The sequence below is a fragment of the Oculina patagonica genome, chromosome 10 (assembly GCF_052425735.1).
Source record: "Oculina patagonica isolate OP01 chromosome 10, crgOcupat, whole genome shotgun sequence".
NCBI classification, from domain to species: domain Eukaryota; kingdom Metazoa; phylum Cnidaria; class Anthozoa; order Scleractinia; family Oculinidae; genus Oculina; species Oculina patagonica.
The window spans coordinates 8,282,905-8,304,827 of NC_135767.1; the positions used below are offsets into that span (position 1 = coordinate 8,282,905).

Sequence of the window (21,923 nt, forward strand, 5' to 3'; positions counted from 1 at the left end):
TTTTGGACAAGCTTGTTTGGTCTTTATTGAGGGAATATTGGTCTCGTTAACGTTCTCGCTAGGTCAAGACGTCTTTGTACAGTATAATAAACAGTTCACATGAAAAAGCTAACGTCGTTTGACTGCTACACGGAAGAGTCTTAGCTACAGATATATAGGGCCCCTTTTACGCCAAAACATAAGGTAAATAAGAAAACAGTATATGGCATGCAGAATTGCAGAATTGTCTTTTCTAAAGCAATGCACAAGTGCTGCACACATAACTCATACTTATCTAGGAATAACTGTTTTCTTTTTTAAAACGTGCCTTGTGTTATATCGTCTTGGAAGAAGCAATTAAGGAAAGGACTGGGGGGTTACGGTTATTAATAAAGAGGGGGGCGGTTCATAACACCTGTAACGACATTTTCACCGCGGTCAAACGTCTCAGGCAGGTTTTCTTTCCATTTCGCCGTTTTTTGTTCAAATTGAAGTGATTACGAGCAAAGATAGATAAAAATAGTTGCCGAGTGAAAGCATAATCCCATTCCCTCAGGTAAACCAGTGTTTTTACTTTTTAAATGTTTCGCATCCGAACCAAAGGTTTTGACAATGGCGCCGACAAGTCCGCTATCGCTATTTTCAAACACGTAGAACTTTAGTAAAGCTCCAAAAAACTTAGTAAACCCTTAGGATACCGGTTATTACGAACTTGAACTGTGAAAATTAAAACCTTATCTTTGCAGTACTTTTCTTATTTTTTGCATATTTCTGTCGTTTGACCGCGGTGGAAACGACATTGAGCTTGTTCGAATGTTATTAATAACAATTAATTGCGTGACCCTCCTTATAATTAGTACTTTTGCGTGACAAATAAAAGCAAGTGTTATGCGCTCCCCAAATACCAGAACGCATTCCAAATACCGGAAAGGTTACGTGAAAACATGGACGTTTATAAAAAAAATAAACATAAATGGAAATGTCTATACATGATCGTCATGTTTGTTTTGAAACCTCCACAATGACCTCATGAATTAATTACTTCTAAAAGCATAATTATGGACGCACTTAAAGATCTTGTACTATAATAGTTAAAAAGTTTTGGTTGTTCATTAGTAAAGGGGAGGTATTATAAATCGAACGAATTAAGAAAACAAACAATTGAAAGAAGTTTATGAAGAGTAAACATTTTCATTATGTGCATTCAAAACTATCAATTTCGGGTGTACTTGAAAATTCGTGCGGCTACTCAGGCATGAAAAGCCACAAAGTTTATGTTTCGATGAAAATGTAGAATTAAATGAAATTTAGTGCTTAAAAGTAGCTAAACTACTAACAAATATACCATATGAAGTATGTTCAGTCTATAAGTTATTTCAAAAGTATGAAAATTTAAGTTAGAATCTAGCAAACAATGGTCAACCTACCAACATCACAGTCGCACGACCAAACAACATCCATACACAGATTGAAGGCGACAATATAAGCCAAAAAAACCGCTTGTGGATATCTTTGTAAAATCATCGTGAAAATATCGTTTGAAGAGGGTTTTAAACTCTAAGTGAAAACTTTAAAGTTTGGCAGAATCAGTAACAGCTCTAAAGAATGTTGGATATTGGAAAAATGGAAATAGCTTTTGTTATGTGGCCAACGCAACTATCTAGAAAATATGTTGAATAATGAGTTGCGTGTTGATGCTTGCGTTAATTTCACAGTTGACTTCATTTGCGAACTCATTCCCTAACAACCACTGAGACTAGAAGCATCTACAAGATAAAATCATTTGTCTAACAGACGAAGTCATGGGGACTCGGGTCTCTGAAAGTTATTTTCCTTCATAAGACCTCATAAGAGATTCTAGGACCATGTCGTGTTTCTTGATTCTTGAGCGATTTTCACATGTCAGAGTTTGTATCTTTATTGTTTCTCTTACAAAAGGTCAAAACAAGAGTTATTTACAACATAATCGCAAAGCAAATATCTCTGTTATCAAAAGCTTAAAGAGCTGGAGTCGTGAAAGGTGTCGTGGCTTCGGTTTTGGTGATTTTTCACGCGATAGTTAAATGCATATCACAGGACACAGCTTCAAATCCAACACGATTCGTTAACACAGGTTTAATTTGTTACACGGCGCGATTATCAGCGAACCAAACATCAAGAATATCATATTCAACGCCTTAGTAGTGCTCAGGCTCCAGGGCTGAATAATAATCTATGTTGAAGTTATTTGTACCCAGTGCCACCCACCTTTCTTAGCCGGCGCGGTCTTCGCACGAGAAATGAGGACCTTCTGGTTTCTGATGGGTACAAGATTTTGTGTCGCTTGAAAGCGTAGCCAAGTTATGGCGGCAGGTTCAAACGCCAGTTTTTCTAATCCGCCACTTTGAAAATGGGGCAAATGTGTCGCAACATATAAACGAAGTTTGTATGAAAACTTCAATTGAATTTGTTTTTTTAAAATGAATCGTTGACTTAAGACATAAGTTGAATTATTTTACTAATGTAAGTTGAGGAATGCGGCATTGGTGGGAAATTTATAATTGCGTTTTAGTTTTCCATAGATTTGTCTGTAAATTTCTCCGTAGACAGCAACCAGGCGCCGTTTTGCATATTAAAGAAGAAGTATTACGGGGAGTTTGATTACTTTTTGTCGAAACTGTGCTATAATACCTTTACTGATTGTTAAGAAAATAACTCTAGGACCGTAATCAGGAAAAAAATACAATTCAAACCAAATCGTTTTTAACCTATTAATTTTTGGAAGCAAATATGCGAAGAACTTGAAAAATTTAGCGGGTCTTGAGCAGTGCTTACATGTGTTACTGTTTATTATGCTGTACAAGGTGGTTCTTACTTTTATATTTGTAGATAAAACCCTAGTGTGTGACTATTCAAATGAAAGCTATTAAGCAGTACTTGCATGTGGTGCTGTTTATAGTGCTGTGCAATGTTATACTTTCGTCTCTGGATCCTAGCTGTTGAATTGATGAGTTAGAGGGTTTTTTTGTGTTGGTTTTTTTTTTTTTTTTTTTTTTTTTCTCTCCCCCCTTTCTCCCTTAATAAAACAAATTTTTTTTTTTTTTTTTTTTTTTTTTTTTTTTTTTTTTTTAGTTTGTATAGGAAAGCATGATAGTGTGTGATCGAATTGCAGTTCGTGAAAACAAGTTTGTACTGAAAGCACCCTTCCACCCCGCTTTTCTTTCTGGCGTGTCACAATCTAACAAATAAGCAGTGTACAGTATGTTCCAGATTGATATAGTTTTATTAAAGAAACAAAATACTATGTTACTGTTCTAGTTTTCTTGGTTGGGAAATAAATACACAATCATTCAACTAGAGCTTTGATAAATTATATACAACTTGGTTGTTTGACAACTGTAGTAAGCTCTTACGGAAGTCTGTCAATTAGAAAAGTGAATAAGTTTATTTTATTTTAGTGTCGTTGTATTTAGATTTGCGGTATTATTTATTAATTGGCCGGACTATTTATTTATTTAATTTTCTCGTGTAGCCGAAGTTTTTAAGTACGGGAGTTTAACATGGGGCGTCCTAAAAATAACTTCAACTGCACTTGGCCATGCTGCCCTTTACCTGCCAGCTTAAGCTAAATCTTCCTACAGAATATGAAATCCCCTTTTATCGGCGCTTTACAATGCTTCCCCCAACCCCCATCTCCACCCCCCCCCCTCCCCCCCTCACCCAAACTTTTTAGGATATAATGCATGTGTAAATACAGTCGAACCTCTGAAACAGACACCTCCGTTGTTTGGTAATAGATGGGCCGCGGTGGAGTACAATTCAGCAAGTAGTTTCACATTCGTCCCAGCGAAATTACCCGAGCCGTCCACGGATTAGTTCCTGAATTTTACGACACGGGGTCCAATTATATGTAGGAGGGGAACGAGCCCTAATTAATCATATTTGGTCTGCTAGTAGAAAACTTCGAGTACAAGGTATTTTTTTTGAGTTTAACGGATAGTAGGGAAACAGCAAGGAAAAAACCCTTTATATAAACGTTATTATCCTGTGAATGGAAAGGGTGTCCAATTTGAGATTTCCAACATGGACAAGTTCAAATTTGTTAAGTGAACACCTCTCCTGATCGCACACCAATCGCCTAACATACAAGCGCATAGGGGGAACCAATTAGAGACACATCTGTTCCAAAGGCTGTGCAGGTTTAGATGGTTCGACTGTATTCTACAAGTTTCTATGCAGTCCATAATAGAGACAAAAAGTTTATCATCAATATTTAAGGTCATTGCCCTGTATTGCAATTTGCACCCTTACTGCGCAGAATTTAACTTGTAATTAACCAGCTAACTTAGCCAGCCTGATAAGCGCGCGCACATAAACAAAATAGCGAGGTTTTTTTCTCAGCGGCTTAGTCCGCGAGAGAAATTAATCGTCGCTTTCTCGAAAACGAGTATGGTGGCCTATCAATTTTTTTTCGCACATTTTGGGTTTAGCGATCAAATTATTTCTGTTAAATTAAAACAGGTCAATTTTCATGTTTAAAAAAATATATTACACTGAAAACGTGTACTTTGCCAGTACTTGCAAAAAAGGGATTATTAAGTAATTATGTGGATTATACAATTGAAGGTCCTTCTGCTCCTAAATGAATATAATGACCCCACTTTCAGTAGGCAAAAGTTGGTTATAAATCTACGTTCAATTCTTTTTTGGGGCAATGACCTTAACGGCTTAGGTGCTTTTATTTTTTTTCTTTCAGGCTTAGTCTGTAAAGGCTAGAGCGTCGCATTTCTTCTTGCTTTTTTACGTTTCTTCTGTGCCATTCTAACAACAGAATGGAATAATTAAGCCATGCTCGATAGCTGGATAACTATTTGTTCAAAAGTTGGTCTTGCGCTTGGATTCGGGTTCCAACAGGATCTCATGATCTGGTACCTAGGAGAAAGAGCGAGAAAAATGTTATAAATTAAGCAGCTAGTAGTTGCAAGAAATATACTAATATGCAATAGGTGGTTTTCCATACTGTCACGCCGCAAAACTATAAATCCAAAACTATTGAGTCAAATCATTCAAAAATATTACTGGTTGTAGAAAACTACTATATAAACAACCTGTCCAGTCTTAGGTCTGTACGCCATTCCCTACTCGAGATATCCGTCATAATGTTTGACGCAAATTTAGAGAGCAAGTATGGAAACGCCATGTTGGAGTCAAGCTGCTTGGGCTCCAACATAGCGTCCCGAAATCAATGAAAACATCTGGCATTCACTTCTGCTACTAAAATCGGTCAGATCACCCTCATAAACAAGTTATCATTCACATAAATTCTTCTCTTTTAGCTTTAATGTCGTAGCAGAAAAAGCTAACAATTCCTTTAGTGCGAGAGAAATTTTCAGGTGACGTATCCAAATTATACGTGTCTTTCATTGTTTAAAAATCTCTTTTCAGGACCGTGTCACATGACCTTATTTTTCATAGATACAGTCGAAGTACAAAACGGATGATATGGAAAGAGTGTTAATTTTATGGTGTACTGCAATCTTTTTATGATAAACATAATCAGTTGACAGGATCCAACAAAAGGGGATATAAGTAGTAAAAAGTTGAAGTTAAAAGTTTTTGGACCTTTTGTCAGGGCCAACTTAACAAATCTGGCCAATTAAAATTATGCATGCATATATGACAAAAAGGATGTAGAAGTCACCATTTGAAGCTAGCAGTTTAGCTTTTATTGCTAGATATATCTAAATAGCATAGATGTGCGAATTCCAAACTATCAATTTTGCCTTTTTGTGCTTATCTATTAATCAAGCTGAGGCTGTTTATCAGTTACCATCTTGCGGATTTTCACGGCTTCCTTAAGTCAATTTCAAAACAAGAAGCGAATACAAATCTTTATATATAAACCACACAAATGATGTGTATCTTACATTTCCTCCGAGCACCCATCGGGCTTCTCCAGTCTATAGCCTTTCTTTAACTCCGAGATCAGCTCCGTAGTGCTCATACCAGCATAAGGTTTCAGACCTAATTGTAGCGTAACAGCGAAAGAGTTTCATTAAGAAATATTTATCACAAAGCTGTAACAGAGCTCTTGAAAATAAATAATTTGTAAATGAAATATTGGGAATGAAAACAAAACTTACCCCCTGACTCTATCTCCCAGAGAAGAACGCCATAAGCCCACCTGTCGTATAAAATGTTTTGAGTAAATCTCGATGAAACAAATCAGTTATAATAAAAATAATATATTTGAAGCAAATTCAGGGGTGGTGTAAGGGGGATTGCTAATACTTTCTGTGTAGGAATATTGTGTGAATCCTTCGCCGAAGCCTTGAATTTTTGCTCAGAACTTTTATTTTCATCGTTCACTTGCATTCACGTATGTGATTTGTTTTGTATTTACACGATCAGCATTTAAATAAATAAATTGTTTCGGCAATTATTACAGTTTTCGATGTTGCCAAAAAATATTAGTTTATTGCTAGAGAGAAATTTGACTATCTGCCAATTTTTTCATCAATACCTCGTGCGTCTTAGGTGTCTTTAGTAGGGGTGTCTCGTTTTGCATTTTTTTTTGTTTGTTTGTTTTATCATTATTTTAAAGTTACTTACACATCTGATTCAATTGTGAAAATGTACGTTTCCAAGGACTCAATAGCCATCCATTTTACGGGGAGTTTACCCTGGAAGATAAATGAAAAATGCAAGTATTAGTAAACTGAAAATTTAAAAACGCCAATTTTATCTGGTGTCCCAATGGCATATCTGCCTGGCCAGACAATTTACTCTAATAAACACGGATGCATTAGTGGAGTAAAAAAGGGTGCCGGAGAATTGCTTGTGTAAGTAATGTTAAATCAGGTTCATTAAGCTACAAAAACAGTTAGTAGATGCCGGTCTGATAAACCAATACACTATAGAAATACTATATTAACAAGGGTATCACTTTTCCACAGTTGAAAATGTTATATTACCTGTGTTTCCTTTTTATACATCAGCTGCTCGTACACGTCCCGAGCCATTCCATAATCAGACACCTTAGCAATGTAATCTTTCCCAAGTAACACATTCCTTGCTGCAAGGTCTCGATGAATGCACTAGTGAAAGAAAAAATAGAACTTAGGCGGGGTTTTTAAGGGTTCTCCGATTTTCCTATCCACAAAAACCTAAAACTTCTAAATTCCAATTCGATCGGGAATTCGAGGGCCACAGGCTTGTTAGTTGCAAGACTGTTACTTGCAAACAAAGTCCATACATTCTTATTTTTAGGGGAATTCTCAGCTAAGAAAACGTGCCTATATTTCATCTTGCAATTGGGGGGCAATTGAGGAATATTCCCTAAAATCAAAACTCACTCTACACTTCGCCAGATGAGCCATTCCATTTGCAACATCAGTGGCAATCCTGATTTTCATTTGTTCTGTGAGTCCACTATTAATATTCTCGTAGCTTTGACCAGTTTGTCGAGACTTTTTCAAAAACTCAAACAAGCTGCCATTTTCTGCAATCTCTAAGACAACGAGTAGATGACCTGGAAAGAGACAAAGATTAGATATTGAAAATCAACTTTATCAACTTTGTCAATCGACTGTTATGTTAGAAAATGGTATTATAGGCTACTTCGGTGGCCAGCATCGTATTTCATGCGAAACGAAGGGTAGCTTAGACCAACATTAATGATTGGAAAACAAAATTATTTTCATTTTTTTCTCCACGTTTTGGCCTTTTGGCCTTAACGTTTTGACAAAAAATCAATAGGCGTTGACGTGTGTTTGAACAACCAAGCAGTAGAAACGGCACAGTTATATGATTCACGTTACATGGCGGCAAGTAAGGGAGTAAAATTTAAATTTGCATAGGATTTTCAAGGCAGTTATGGCCATGTTGGCTCCCGATAATAGGAACTTTTTTGTACAAAAACATATAAGCCATTTTCGAGAGCAGAAAAATTTCATAGTTTGGGGACACCAATACGGTGGTGGTGAAGTCACGTTATCGTTCTGCACGTACAGTCAACTCTCACTGTAACGGACACCTTCGGGACCACGATGGTGCCGAGAGAAGTCCGAGTATCGGAAGTATTTTCGGTATCTATCGCCGGGACTTAAGCTTCTGTCCGTTATAAAGGGGTGTCCGTAATAGCGAGGCGCCTGCAAGGCGGGAGTTGACTGTAATCAAAACGCCAAATAATAAAATGCTTTACAAACCGTCTTCTGTGCAGGCTCCGATCAAGTTAACAAGGTTTGGATGATAACCAACGTTGGTCATTATTTCCAGCTCGTTGTACAAGTCACGGATTTCCTCTTTAGTTGCAGATGCTAGAAAATGAAACAGGAAATTTGATCGCAGTTAATTTTTGGTCATTTTACAGTGCACACAATTAAAATGGACTACCTTTCTAATGTATACAGACTCACTCACTTACCCATTGAAACTTCTTTATTGAAACTACTACTCTACCCTTCTCTTCCATTACTGTATCCTTTTCCTTTCGTATTCTAACCTACCTACCTACCCACCCTACCCTACCCTGCCTATTTTCCCTAACTTAACTTATTTTACCTTACCCTACCCTACCCAACCCTACCCTGCCCTTTCCTACTTTACCCTATCTTTCCCTATCCTAACTTACCCTACCCAACCCTACCTTACACTACACTACCCTTCCCTGCCCTACCCTACCTACCCTACACTGTTTCCTCCCTCCCTACATTCTCTCCCTCCCTCCCTCCCTCCTCCTCTCTCCCTCCCCCTCCCCCCCCCCCTCTACGCTACCCTACCCTACACTACTCTACACTACCCTACCCTACCTTAACTACACTGCTCTGCGCTACCCTACCCTACCCTGCCCTTCCCTACCTACCCTACCTCTCTTCCCAACCCTACTTTACCCTACCTACACTGCTCTACGCTTCCCTACCCTACCCTAGCTACCCTACCTCTCTACACAACCCGACCCTACACTGCTCTACGCTACCCTACCCAGCCCTACCCTACAATACTCTACCCTACCCTTCCCTACCCAACCGTACACTATATATTTACCTGCCTATTCCTTCCCTGCCCTACATTAGATTGCATTTCACCACACCACACCACACCACACCACACCACACCACACCACACCACACCACACCACACCACACCACACCACACCACACCACACCACACCACACCACACCACACCACACCACACTACACTACACTACACTACACTACACTACACTACAATACACTACACTACACTTACAAAGTAAACTTAAACAGCCAGCGAATTTCCCAACGATATACACTTCTTACACTACATGTTTTACAAAGTTATGAAGTACGCCGTCCAGTCAGACTTACGTTTTAGTGCCTTCACTGCACAAGGAATGACATTGCCATTGTCTAGTGTCACTTCCCCTTTGTAAACGACGCCAAATGCTCCCGAGCCAAGTTCATTCAGCAGCGTGATGTTTTTGTATGGAATTTCTTCCCAGTTCACCTCGGAAGGCTTGAAAGCGTCGTTTTTGTAAGAGTATGTTAGTCCTTTTACATTCTCCTCTTCATACATTGCAACTGCATTCTGTTGAATATTTCAGATACGAAATAAACCTTTATACGCACAATAAATACACTTATTTGTATACAATTGTGTAGCAGACTGATCGAAAACATCAAAACCTTTCATGATTTTCAGTGGCAATAAACTTTAAAGCTCTTTTGCTAACACAATTAAGTTACAAAAGAAGTGATATTAACGAAAGGAAATAGTGAAAGTTCTAGTATAATTATGCAAAAAGATAGGTCGTCTTGCTTCAAGACAGAGTATTGTACAGTTGAACCTCCCGTAGGCGGACACCTTTTCCGTTAGTGGACACTTAGGCATGGCGCCAGCCACATACAAACACTACATTTTTAAGCTTCCAATTAGCCGACACTTCAGCTTTCTCTCCTAAGTGGACACTTAGCCATGGTCCCAGCCTCAAACAAACACCACATTGTTAACCTCCTATAAGTAAACACCTCGCCTAAGCATGCACAGACACTTGTCAATGGTTCCAGCCACATACAAACACTACATTTTTTACCTCCCATGCCATAAACAGATACTTCTCCTATAAAATGGACACTTAGTCATGGTCCCAGCCTCATACAAACACCACATTGTTAACCTTCCATAAGCGGACACCTCTCCTAAGTGGACACTAGTCATGGTCCCAGCCACCTACAAACACTGCATTTTTAACCTCCAATAAGCAGATACTTCTCCTATAAAGTGGACACTTGGTCATGGTCCCAGCCTCATACAAACACCACATTTTTAACCTTCCATAAGCGGACACCTCTCCTAAGTGGACACTTAGTCATGGTTCTAGCCACATACAAACACTGCATTTTAATTTCCAATAAGCGGACACTTCAGCTCTCTTAAGTGAACACTTTTTTTCTGGTCCCAAAGGTGTTCGCTCACGGGAGGTGTTAGTGCCTTACCGTCCGAGACCCTTGGTCAAATTCAAGTCCATTAAATCGATGCCGTTGCCGTTGCCGTCGCTCTTCTCTTTCCCGGTCTCTTTTGCGTTTGTAAAGAATCAAGACCACAAGTATGACGAGAATGAGAAGAATTGCCAACACAACCAGGAGAATGATCCACCAGGCAAATGCTGTGACAAAAAGAAAACAATATTGAAAACTTAACACGAGACGCTGTTGAGGGGGGTGGGGGCCAGCAGCAGTTATAGTGTTACTTAAAGTGTTGTTGCACCATAATGAAGATAGCCGCCGTGATAATTTTCATGCACATTATAAAGCAAATTATAGTCACGTTGTGTTCGTTTAAATAGTGTAGTATCTGCACCCAGATCAAATTTGAGAACCAATTGATGGAAAAATGATTTTCATTATTAAGGTTTGTTTGAAATGTATTACTCGATAACTTGACTTGTTAACCACGCAAGCCGTGCTCATTTTCTTAAAGCGCTGAAGTTGTGTAAAACTTTGAATATAATTCACCACAGTACTAAAATCAAAGCATGGCTAAGAAAAAAATATATCAGACATAAAAAGAAACCATCCATTTAAGTTTGTTTGCCCCTTCACGAATCACGGGCTTAATTTGCATTATAAGGTCTAATATAATGTGAAACAAACATGGCGCCGATCGTGAATAAGGTCCATTGGTGCTAAAATAAAATCAAAATAAATCAAATCATGAATGAAAACGACTTACGTGCTTCGTCAGTTTTATGACCACTTTCGTCATTAAAATTGTCCCCATATTTGTTCACGGAACCGACTCGTATCATATAAGTCGTTTCAGGCTCCAGGGGTTTAATTCTGTATGTGTACTGCTCCTTGCCTTCTGCAGCGGATTCAGAGAAATTGGTGTAGACTTTTTCACTGAATTCTCTGTGCTGGACTACATAAGTGTGAATTGCGAACGAATCTGCGTCCTCAGGAGGTTTCCATCGAACGCTTAACTCGTCCGAGTCAACATCAAAGATCTCGATATTTTCAGGCTCCAAAGGAACAGCTGAAAAAGAAAGGACAATAAATAAGTTTAATAAGAAACGACCACATTTTCCATGGTCTACACTCTTTTATACATGTACCATGCCATAGAAAATACAGCCAATCAGAATTCAGGAAAGCCGGTATGGTATAAAATAGTTACACAACACTTTCTCGTGGCATACTACGGAATATTCCACTTGTCACTTGTATTTTTTTGGTAAATACACGAGCCTTTACACCGAGAAAATTCAAGTGACTCGTGGGATATTCCATAGTATACCACTCGGAAGCATTGCATAACTAGTAAATACACCTTGTAGATGACGTGATCTTGATGCAATGTTTTGAACCTTTAATGGTGGCATCTTTATGGTCTATAAGAGTCTAGACCATGGAAAAAAGTGGTCGATGTATTTTATTAAATAACACCGAAAATTTACTGGCGAATTTAATGGAAAGTTAGTGCGAAATAACGCGTGTGTGTAACGGCTGAGGCTCGTAAGATCGCACATTTTCCACCCAATTATAACCAACGTTTGTCTGAAAATTTCGCCCCATATGTCCGTTCACTTTCCTCTCTTCTTTCTCTTTTCTTACGCATTTTTTTTCTTTCTCGGTTAGTACGACAAGTCGACCAAATAAAGAGAAAATATTTGTTTCAGTTACTACATAATGGAATATGGTTTCCATTTTATCTAGGACGATAGATGACCCGGGAAAGGGGGGGTGGGGGAGGGCGTTGCTCCTCTTTTTAAGCTTTCGGTTTAAGCTAGCTGTATTGGGCTGGAGCTGTTGTAGGTTTGTTTTTTTTTTTTTTATTTTTTTTTTTTTTTTTTTTTTTTTAAAAAAAAAAACTTTTTTTCTATAAACGTTTCGGGGAAATGACTTTATTGGGTTTGTTTTTCACCCTCAGAACTAAGAGAGATAAACACAAAACAATACCATTCGGTACAACAAAGCGCGTTGTAGCTCTTGACGGAAACTAAAATAGCCACCAACCAAAAGTTCCTTGGGGTACCCTTCGAGCAAACAACAAATTGTACGATAAATGCATCATTGAAAGATTTTGTAACAATAACTTGAAACCAAACGGATTCAGTCAGGTGAAATCAGTTTTTTGTCTGCTTATAGCTGGGAGTTGTTTAAGGGTCTCAATGGGGTTAGCAGTTAGCGTATACGTATTGAAAGAAATTCACTGTTAGCCGTAAAAAATCCAAAATATTAGCCTTATAGGACTTACTTTTAACTATAACGTTAGGTTTCACTTGTAGTCTCTCCACAAACCCAGTCTTGGCTTTAACCACGACTCTTTTGGCGGTCTTAGCTTTCACGTCAGGCAGAGTCGTGGCGTTTTTGGGATCACTAGTAACAAGCTTTATTATGATTTCAAAATCGACTATCACACTGCCTTTCCTAGAAACAAAAACAAAAAATGCTTGTTATTCCAACAAATAGGTATTAAATCGTTTTGCAATAAAAGACTAAGATGTCACAAAAATCCCATCTCTTTCCACTGAATAGATAGATGAAACATAACAAACTGATTGTTCGATAGATTAATTAATTAATTGATTGGTTGGTCGTCGTGTGTGATTATTATTATTATTATTTTATTATTATTATTATTATTATTATTATTATTATTATTATTATTATTATTATTATTATTTATTTTCACCTGAGGTTGCAAACGGTACTCGGTTCATTTAAGTTGATCACAATTTTAGCAATAGTGTACATGTGTAAACCTTGTTTTATTTTAACCCTTCGCCCCCGCCTCGATTAGTGACCATTACGTTGTTACAAGTAGTGGGGACAATCTAATCTTGTAAATTTTAAAATTGAAGCTATGTGTGAACCGATAAAGCCGAGAACGTTTAGTACTTACGTGAAATTCAAAACTACCGTTTCGACGTAACCTGGAGTCACACCTCTGTGCACTTTGTCCATCTGAAAAATGAAAATTCCACAGGGTGTTTAAACTCGAGCTTTTTTCTTTGAAAGTAATTCGTGCATCAGATTTAGAATTAATGTTTGGAACAAGATGGTAAGTACCTATTTTTTTCACGTGGAAAGTAGGACTTGGATCACCGAGACTGTGTCAGTTAGTCGTGTCAGTCAGTTAGGCAGTCAGTCAGTCAGTCAGACAGACAGTCAGTCAGACAGTCATGATCAGTCAGTCAGTCAGTCAGACAGTCAGTCAGTCAGTCTGTCTGTCTGTCTGTCTGTCTGTCTGTCAGTCAGTCAGTCAGACCTTGTGGGGGAGAGAGGCAGACTGGAAGGAAGAAAGGGGGAATGAATAACTGTAGGATTAATAATTAATTAATTAGTAAGTTAATTTATTTATCATTCATAAATTAACGAAATATGTCATTGTCAGAAAGAGAAACAAATTACACAACAAGCTCTTCAGGTTTTACCTCAGTAGTAAAGTTCTTCTCAGTTTCCTGGTAAACAGGCGATGACTTGTTTTTTAACTCTTCCGTGAACTGGTAATTTACAACAACTATTTCCATTTCCACCTTCAGTTCAACTGTGATAAGACGGAACACACACAAACAAAATAATTACTTACCCTAACGTTACTATTGGTAGCGGCACTAATTTAGCGATTTTAGCGAGTTGGGCAAAATCGCAAATTTAGTGCCGCAAAGTTCCCAAAAAAAAAAAAAGTGCATTTTTCTGCAGCATGTTCCTGAGTTTCCTTTTCCTCTTGTTCCACTGGCCCCAGGAATCGCTAAATAGAGCGCATCGCCGGAAACGCAAATAGCAGCCGCTAAAAATAGTAACCTTAAGGTACTTAAACAGTAAATTTAAAATATATAAGTATCATAAACTAATAAACGTCGTTTCATGTTTTGTCCGAATCACTTTTAATAGCTAGAGGAAAATGGTTAGGAAGCACAACAAACATGAATATTCGTAACTACCAAAGTTTGTCAGGATTTGTGCAGGGTCAACACCAAAATAGCGAACAAAAACCTATAACAAAGAACTTTGCCGGGCTTCATAACCATTTCCGTTTATTAACCATGTCCAAATTAGTTATTAAATTAACACCAAAGACTTAATCAAGTTTGTTGAACATTTGTAAAGCAGAACAGTCCTTTTCGTTGCAACGGTTTTTGTTACCTTTAACGTTTGAGCGGTTTTCATTTGAGTGTCATACAAACAGAACTAAAGAATCACTCAAGCCAATCACAACGAACACAGACAATCCAGTGAACCAATCAAAACTAAGAAGCAAATACATGTAGCCGGCGCGAAGCGCGGGAAAACGTGTGCGAGTGTGTCACGATTTGTTTTAGATCTGCAGTTGATTGGGTGAGAAAGCTGGCGCGAGTTTATTAACCAATCACTAAGTGTAGAAATGTTAAACCAAAACAAATGCTAGCGCTAGTTACCGTTCGATTCTTAGATGAAAACTGCTCTATTAGCCGAGTTTAAGCTGTAATATTAAAGGGGCTAGGTCACGGTATTTTAGGTAATTCTACTTACTTTCGTTAATTAAGAGCTGTAAACTATAAATTGGCAGAGCAATAGTCTTGTATTGGAAAATCAAGGCAACAAAACAAACAAGGATGATTTTCTAGCATTGTAAATGGCACTTTCATACAAATTGACATAAACTTGAAAAAAAAAAGTCGGGCCGACGTTTTTCAAGTTTTTACCCGAACGCAGTCCGTTTTAATCTTCGCGAATTTTTCCCATTCATGCCCCGTTTTGGCCTTCCTGTGTTTCTTTGATTTCCTCTACAGTTTTAAGTTATTATTGTAATTTTTCATTAACTCTATGAACATTTGGTCAGTGCCGAAACTGCCTAAAATTGCGTGACATAGCCCCTTAAAAGACGTTTCTACTTTTGCGGACTTGACTTTACCTACCTAAAACCTGTACCCAGACAGTTTGTTGTCTGCCCTCATGTTGGCATATGTAAATGCCGGTATCAGCAACGGAAGCCTTGTCTATGTCAAGTAATCTTCCATTCCTAATCCGTCTGTTGGTGTTCTGCAGTTCCACGCCGTCTTTGCGCGTCCATGTGGGTGTATTAGTGTCAAAACATGTGCAGTTTACAGTCACCGGTCTTCCCTCAGTTACATTAATGGTAATCGAGGAACAGTTAAGGATCACTAAAACAGAAATATGAATCTTAAGTTTAATCCAGCAAGTAGTGTACTCGGTTAATCAAACTTTGTCTCGGCGTATCTTATTGATAACATCAAAATGATTAAAAAAGCAATTTGAAAAAAAAATGGAAGTTGATTTAATCGAAAAGCAAAAATAATAATAATAATAATAATAATATTATCACATCCGAAAACGAAAAAAAAATCATGCTTGGTTTTTGCAAGCTAAGAACTTCAAAGCTAAAAATTCAACGACAGTTAAAGCCAACTATCTGTATTAACGCGATGTCAATTTACCATAAAACGAAAAGGACAAAAACATTGTCTTTTATAACGAGGTGTTCCGTACAGTGCGAACCCACTAGGGATCTTTTTAAGCGTAGCGTACCCGTATTTTGGACTGTTCTTTTAGTGCAAGAAAACTCACAATCGAACGAGTTATTGACGAGTATGTGTGTCTTGAAAGCAGCACGATTTCTTTCAAGAGTTGTGGCATAACATTTACGGCATACATGGCACGCCGTTGATGTTTGGAATATGGAGAGGGGAAGAGACTACCAATGTCTTGAAAGCGTATAATCTTTCAAGAGTCTTCCCCTCAATTTTGAGTCGATGTATTGCAGAGTGTCGTGAAAATATTTTTCTTGAAAGCGGGTCTTTCAAGTGTTTGAGCCTCGACACTTGTAAATTATTGTCTTGAAAGCGGGTCTTTCAAGAGCAAAATGCAGCACAGATTAAAAGTAAAGAAAGAATAAAAGTCAATTTTGTGAAATTTGTTGGTAAAAATGCTTTGAAACTGATAAGGAAATTTTCAAAATGGTAGCTATAAATTTCATAATAACGTGTAGCCCTGGTGACGAGAAAGATGTGGTGACACGCGCATGCTCATTAACCCATTCGCTGACTTACCAGTCTCTTACCTTAAATTGCTCCGGTTTTTTCTACTTTTAAGAAAGTCTATGCAAGCAAGTTTTAGCAACTGGAAAAGCATGTAAAACAATCACGAAAAAGGAAAGGAAAAAATACTTAGCTGATAAATAACCGGTTGAGGTAGTTCGAAGCTTGATATTCTGTGGAGAAAAAAATAAATAACACAATAATTAAAGATTACACACTCAAACACCAAAAATTGCGTTACATACCCTTTTCTTCCAAACGAACTAGCGCTCGGAATGGCAATTAACATTTCAATAAATTTTCCTTAATACATGAAAGCATAAGTTGACCTGCAGTAATAGCTCTAATCGCCCCCTTTTTTCAACAGGTTCTCATCCTTCCACCTCGAAATATATATATTTAAATGATACTTTCGCATTTGTCTTTTTATTGATTTTCTTTTTGGATCTGCCCGAGTAATTGGTACACGATTTAGCTATCCAAGAGTAAAGCGATAGAAAACGCAAGTTAATCCGAATTAAAGTAACAAGTTAGGGTCATTGGTGAAATAAGCGTGATTCGTGAATAATCTTGCTTTGCGTGATTTAATTTCCGTTTCTTTTAGTCTCAGTAGTAAGGTACGTCTTTATGGTTGGGTTTTGAAAAGATTAAACTGTAGTGAGCTATTTTGTCGCGTACATGATATGTAACGCTGAAAACAAATTTCTTCCGTTTTACGCTTTCCGAGCGTAACGGAACATTGCATGAACGTGACTGAAACATTTTGGTTATTCAGTATTCGTTACGCGTGAAAAGGCCCAATATTTTAAGGTGATTCGATTTTGCAAAGCTCTGCGCAGCGGTATAGTATAGAGGTCCAATGTCCATCCGATCACGTGACCTTTTTTTCAGGCTGAATTGGTTGTTCATCAAAAAAAAATAGCTCAAGTTAGCGATTTGACTTACTCATTGTGACTTATTAGTTACAATGTTTTGAAAATTTAACGAGAAAGTAAAAGTTTAGGAATTTATAATCCAAGAAAAAAAATCATCAGCTTAAGCCCCAAATGACAAAGACGACAACTGACTCCTCAATCGACGTTCTTCCAAATTTGCTTTATTACGCTAAATGATGCAATGTTCCGTAGAAAAGTGATAAGCTAGCTGTGAGGCCTTCCCCTGCTGGCAATTTATTAGGTTCGTGAAATTTCTATGGTATTTTTAGGAGCTCGCGATCATGTAAAGGCAAGTTTTCTCCGAGGTTTAAAAGTTCAACATAGACATCCGGTTATATGTGACACCGTCACGGTCTGGAAATTGCGTTGAATATCCGTTCGTTTATTTACGAAATTTGTTAACCGGGTGGGGGTCTGGTGCCCCCCGGTTCATAATCTACCTTCGGTTTTTTTTTTTAGTTTTTTTGTCGGTAGGGCATTGAAGGTCACGCATGTTGATTGGCTTAAAACAGGTCATCTTTCATCACCCACTTGAAATTGCCTCAGTGGAGGAAGGAGAATGGGACGGAGGAAATGTTTTAAATTACTTGCCACTTGAGGGATTAAAATTACGTGCGTTATACGCGTTTTCCGTGTATTTAACTCAACAATAAATCATCGCTTAGACCACAGAGCAAAATAGAATTGCTGCTCAGTTAGAAATGACCAGTACGACATATAATTGAAAGAGTCAAGTGATATATTATGCGTTTTAAAAGTAGAACGAAAACAACTGAATGTTGATTGGCTAAAAATTGGTCATCTTTCATCACCCACTTGAAACTGCCTCAATGGGGGAAGGGGAATGGGACGGAGGTAATGTTTTAAATTACTTGCCACTTTAGGGATTAAAATTACGTGCGTTTTACGCGTTTTCCATGTGTTTAACTCAACAATAAATCATCGCTTAGACCACAGTGCAAAGTAGAATTGCTGCTAAGTTAAAAATGACCAGTATGAGATGTAAATGAAAGAGACACGTTATATTTTATGAGCTTTTAAAGTAAAACGAAAACAACTCTGATATCTCTACCTTCAAATTCTTCAAAAGCGATCAAAGTGCCTTTGACCTTTAATACTGACGGCCGAGTATCGTATATCGCATGTCACACTTCAACATAACGCACTTCTTGTTGAACAGCAACAAAAGGAAATAAAACGCTACTGGGTATACGTCTAAAAGCTTTAGGCTTTCTTGTTAGCTAAAAGAGTGGTTAAACATTAACCACCCGGTTTCGAGCTACTAAGTAGCTTCTTGTTTAAATAGAATCGAATAGAATTAGAACTTATGCTTTGGCGACTGGGTGAAGTTTCTGGCTAGGGAAATGATTTAGAGTTGCGACATTAGATTCCAAGGCTAGTTGCATCAGTTGCATTTGAGTGAGTGCAGTGCCCGAGGGTCCTATACACGCATCAGTGAAATCGAAAATCACATTAGAGTAAGGCATTTAAACTATTCAAATTGTAGCTTTATGTTATTCATTGTCTTATCTTCTGATTGTATGATCAAAACAAAATATAGTGTCTGTCTGAATGTAATTTTTGCCATATATAGCTGTTCCAATATTTTACCCCGATAGAACCAATCAGTGTCCTTGTTCTTAATTTGAGAAAAGAAGATGAAAGTTATGATTTGAGAAATTAATATCCAAGTGGAAAGTAAATTCCGATTTCTAAAGCCAGCAGATTTTAGATCAAAGGTCAACCATAACAGCCGTGAAGGCGCTGTGCCAGCGCTGAAACGGGCTTATTTATAGACTGCTTCATAAATATTCATCTCCAAAGACTTGCTTAATAATGGCCCTGCCAGGCGGGAGTAGCTATGGTTTACTTATGCTGTTTGCAATGTTTCCGATTTGCTTTTTGCCCAATATCAATCCATGAAGCAGAACCTTAGATATTACCCACAGAAAAAACTTGAAGGAATTTTATGCACAAACTTTACTCACACTTTTATGTGCGTTGACGCAGAAGGAATTCGCTTAGATTTTGGGCTTCTCTCTGCAAACAATAGCTAGACAGAATTGGTTTGGAACGCTACAGACAGCAGACAGGCATCTTAGAGTAAACAATTTAATCCAATTCGGTTTATTGCTCTTGCGACGCAAGATGAATATATGCACAGATCTCTATACTAAACTCTTGGTATCGAAAGCATCTTGCCTACTCTCAGCGGGTTAAAATTTTCAGTAGCATACCTACACTGTTAAATAGAAGATAAATAATCACTTGAACGTTTACCACATTCCTTCAGTTCGTATTTGCTCTAGCATCTGTAAACTGTTAGACAAGTTTCTACAAACATTTTCGATGTTTAAAGTGAATATCTGCAATGACTTGCTCTAGAAAAGCCGCAGTAAACATCGACAAACTGTTGTCATTTCCGCATCTAGTATTGTTCTAGCTCAACTAAGCCTTAGTACGTGCGGCTGTTGTGATTTGCGTGCCATTGAAATGAAACGTTAGAAGATTCGGTGTGAATTCGTATTTTTAACACGTTTAAAGTGAGCCATCTTTCTTACCTTTGAATGGACAGTTTAGGCCTGAATCGGTTACCAGAAATCGTGGAAACATTAAGAATTTTAGTTCGAGACAAGGCGCTTACTTCCGTATGAAGCGAAAGCCCTGTTGATTGTAAGTCAGTCACTGTGTTACTGCGTTTTTGACTGGGCGTGCAAATATGTATATTGCTGTTTTCTTTAGGATCGAGTTGTCATAAGAAACTCCATCTTGATCAAGTGACTTCTCCGCCTTTGTAGTTTGTCAAAGTAAACGCAACTCTACAAGATCTTTTCACAATTAAGTCATTACTTTCTGTCCAAAATCCTATGTACCTAATAAACGAATCAGAGCTTTAATAAAACAGAAGCGTTTTGACTTTTATATTTCTCCTTCCTGCCCTTCAGAAGGTGATCAAAAATTAACTTCTCTCACTATTGTTATCTTACTTGTAGGCCGGGCAATATCATGCGTGATCACATGAGTGACATGGCGTGATGTCAAGCATGAAGGCTCAATGTTGATGAATACTGTCACGAACAAAACAACATTGTTCTAAAGCAATATCGATTAATTTAAAGTTGCTAATAATATGTTATGACTCATCTTCGAGTCGTAAAAAGGCAACACGCAAAAAATGAAATCAAAATAACGAACTCTCCACCATTAAGCTACAATTGTAGGTTGCTAGCATGCTTTCATGGCACCCCTTCAGAATAAATCCACTAGCATTAACGTAAGCTGTCATCCACATCCTCTCGCTGTCTCGCTGTCAGTCACCCTTCGATTCGTCTGGATCGGTCCGGGGGAGCAGTGCAGAGGAATGAGGGGGAGGGGGGCACTCACTGTTCCCTAAACAGCGACAAAACATGGTTTTCAGTGTCTAAACATTTTCACTATTTGGCGTCCTAATTAAACAAGATATTCAGTTTGTTTAGAGTTTGCTGGCCGGAAGTCTTATCATTAAGCAGTGTATGTGCGTCGTCATCGCCTCATATATTGCCTCTAGTTAAAAAAAGTTTGGATGCAGAGGACCACGGCAACGAAGACTAAAATATTACTTGGGTTGTCTACTGTCGGATCTCGTGCTCAAGAAATGCTCGTACCAGACTGAACCCCAAATGTAAATAAAACCAAATTGATTGCAAGGCTGGTACTACAGCAAAAGAGCAAAATTTATTGGCCAATATTTCAACAAGCAGCAGAGTTAGTCCAGTCTTTAGGAAATTACTATAATGTCAAGCATGAAAGAAGTCTAGCTCCTGCTAGTTGAAATATTGTTCAATACATTTTGCCCTTCTGCCGTAGTACCTGCCGTGCAATCTATTTGCCTCTAGTTTGTTTAAAGTTCATAAAGACAACGAGGCATTACGTGCTTGGTGTGTTCAAGGGGTCCTGCTGTACGTATCTACCGCTAAAAACAGGATGATGGTATCTGCCTTGGGGTAATCACCCCATCCAAGCTTCCGTTGAGAGCCCCCTCTCCCCCCACCCCCCCCCTTCTCTTATATGCAGATATCTTCATAAGGGTTTTCTTTAGGACCGTGTTGTTATAAGAAAATTCACGTTAATTGAGATTATTGCTCGGTCTTTGCAATTTTCACAGTGTAAACAAAACTCTGCAAAATCTTCTCACAGCAAAGTAATTACGACTGTTCCAAATGTTATTTATGTTAAAGTCGAGAAAAAGCTTCGTTTAGGCCGAAACATTTTGACATTTTCTGCCTCTCCTTCCTGCCTTCTGCTGCGTGATCAAAGCGCATTTTCTCTCAATCTTCTTATATTGCAGAGAGGCCGAACGATATCGTGCATGAGTGACAGATGGTGATGTCAAGCATGAAGTTGTTGATCGTGGTTACTGCCACGGAACAAAACTGAAAAGTCGGTAAACCACATCGGAAATAAAAAATAATGATATCATAAAAGCATTATACCACGCATTTATGGTTTATCAGCTTGATTAACTTCTGTA

At 38.1% G+C, this 21,923-nt stretch overlaps 2 protein-coding genes and 1 long non-coding RNA gene across 6 annotated transcripts in view; all 3 read right to left on the reverse strand.

Moving 5' to 3' along the window:
• LOC144629317 (uncharacterized) overlaps positions 1–2,664 on the reverse strand; it is a 49,203-nt gene extending 46,539 nt beyond the window's left edge. For 2 of the 3 annotated variants that reach the window (XR_013566352.1, XM_078487549.1), the window contains exon 1: positions 1,407–2,664. Coding sequence is in view for 2 of the 3 variants with exons in the window: in XM_078487549.1 (XP_078343675.1) it covers positions 1,407–1,503 (97 nt within the window). In the remaining variant the exon portion in view is untranslated. The remainder of the gene's footprint in view (positions 1–1,406) is intronic. The other variant, XM_078487548.1, reaches the window with a different exon arrangement.
• Positions 2,665–4,185: 1,521 nt separating this feature from the next.
• Positions 4,186–15,639, reverse strand: LOC144629314 (angiopoietin-1 receptor-like). Its single transcript, XM_078487542.1, has 14 exons — positions 15,339–15,639; positions 13,875–13,987; positions 13,343–13,404; positions 12,695–12,867; positions 11,171–11,473; positions 10,435–10,604; positions 9,307–9,526; positions 8,166–8,276; positions 7,314–7,489; positions 6,933–7,055; positions 6,571–6,641; positions 6,102–6,142; positions 5,886–5,982; positions 4,186–4,890 (listed from the first exon to the last, which is right to left on the reverse strand). Exons 2-14 carry the CDS (start codon positions 13,968–13,970, stop codon positions 4,800–4,802), a joined length of 1,734 nt encoding a protein of 577 aa, XP_078343668.1. The 5' UTR covers positions 13,971–13,987; positions 15,339–15,639; the 3' UTR covers positions 4,186–4,799.
• A 925-nt stretch (positions 15,640–16,564) lies between these two features.
• LOC144629335 (uncharacterized) lies at positions 16,565–20,666 on the reverse strand. Of its 2 annotated transcripts, XR_013566358.1 has the most exons (3): positions 19,975–20,120; positions 19,402–19,453; positions 16,565–16,651 (listed from the first exon to the last, which is right to left on the reverse strand). It is a non-coding gene; the product is annotated as an uncharacterized LOC144629335 (long non-coding RNA). The 2 variants fall into 2 exon arrangements; XR_013566359.1 differs by lacking the exon at positions 19,402–19,453 and having other exon boundaries at positions 19,975–20,666.
• Positions 20,667–21,923: the final 1,257 nt, after the last annotated feature.

Bases quoted from the DNA above. Each gene is read 5' to 3' on its own strand.
- LOC144629314 (XM_078487542.1), bottom strand. From the start codon at position 13,970: ATGGAAATAGTTGTTGTAAATTACCAGTTCACGGAAGAGTTAAAAAAC. The intron at 10,605-11,170 runs GTAAGTCGTTTT...TTTTTGTCACAG, and splicing joins TCATAAAACTGACGAAGCAC to CATTTGCCTGGTGGATCATT. The intron at 4,891-5,885 runs GTAAGATACACA...TCTTTCTCCTAG, and splicing joins GATGGGTGCTCGGAGGAAAT to GTACCAGATCATGAGATCCT.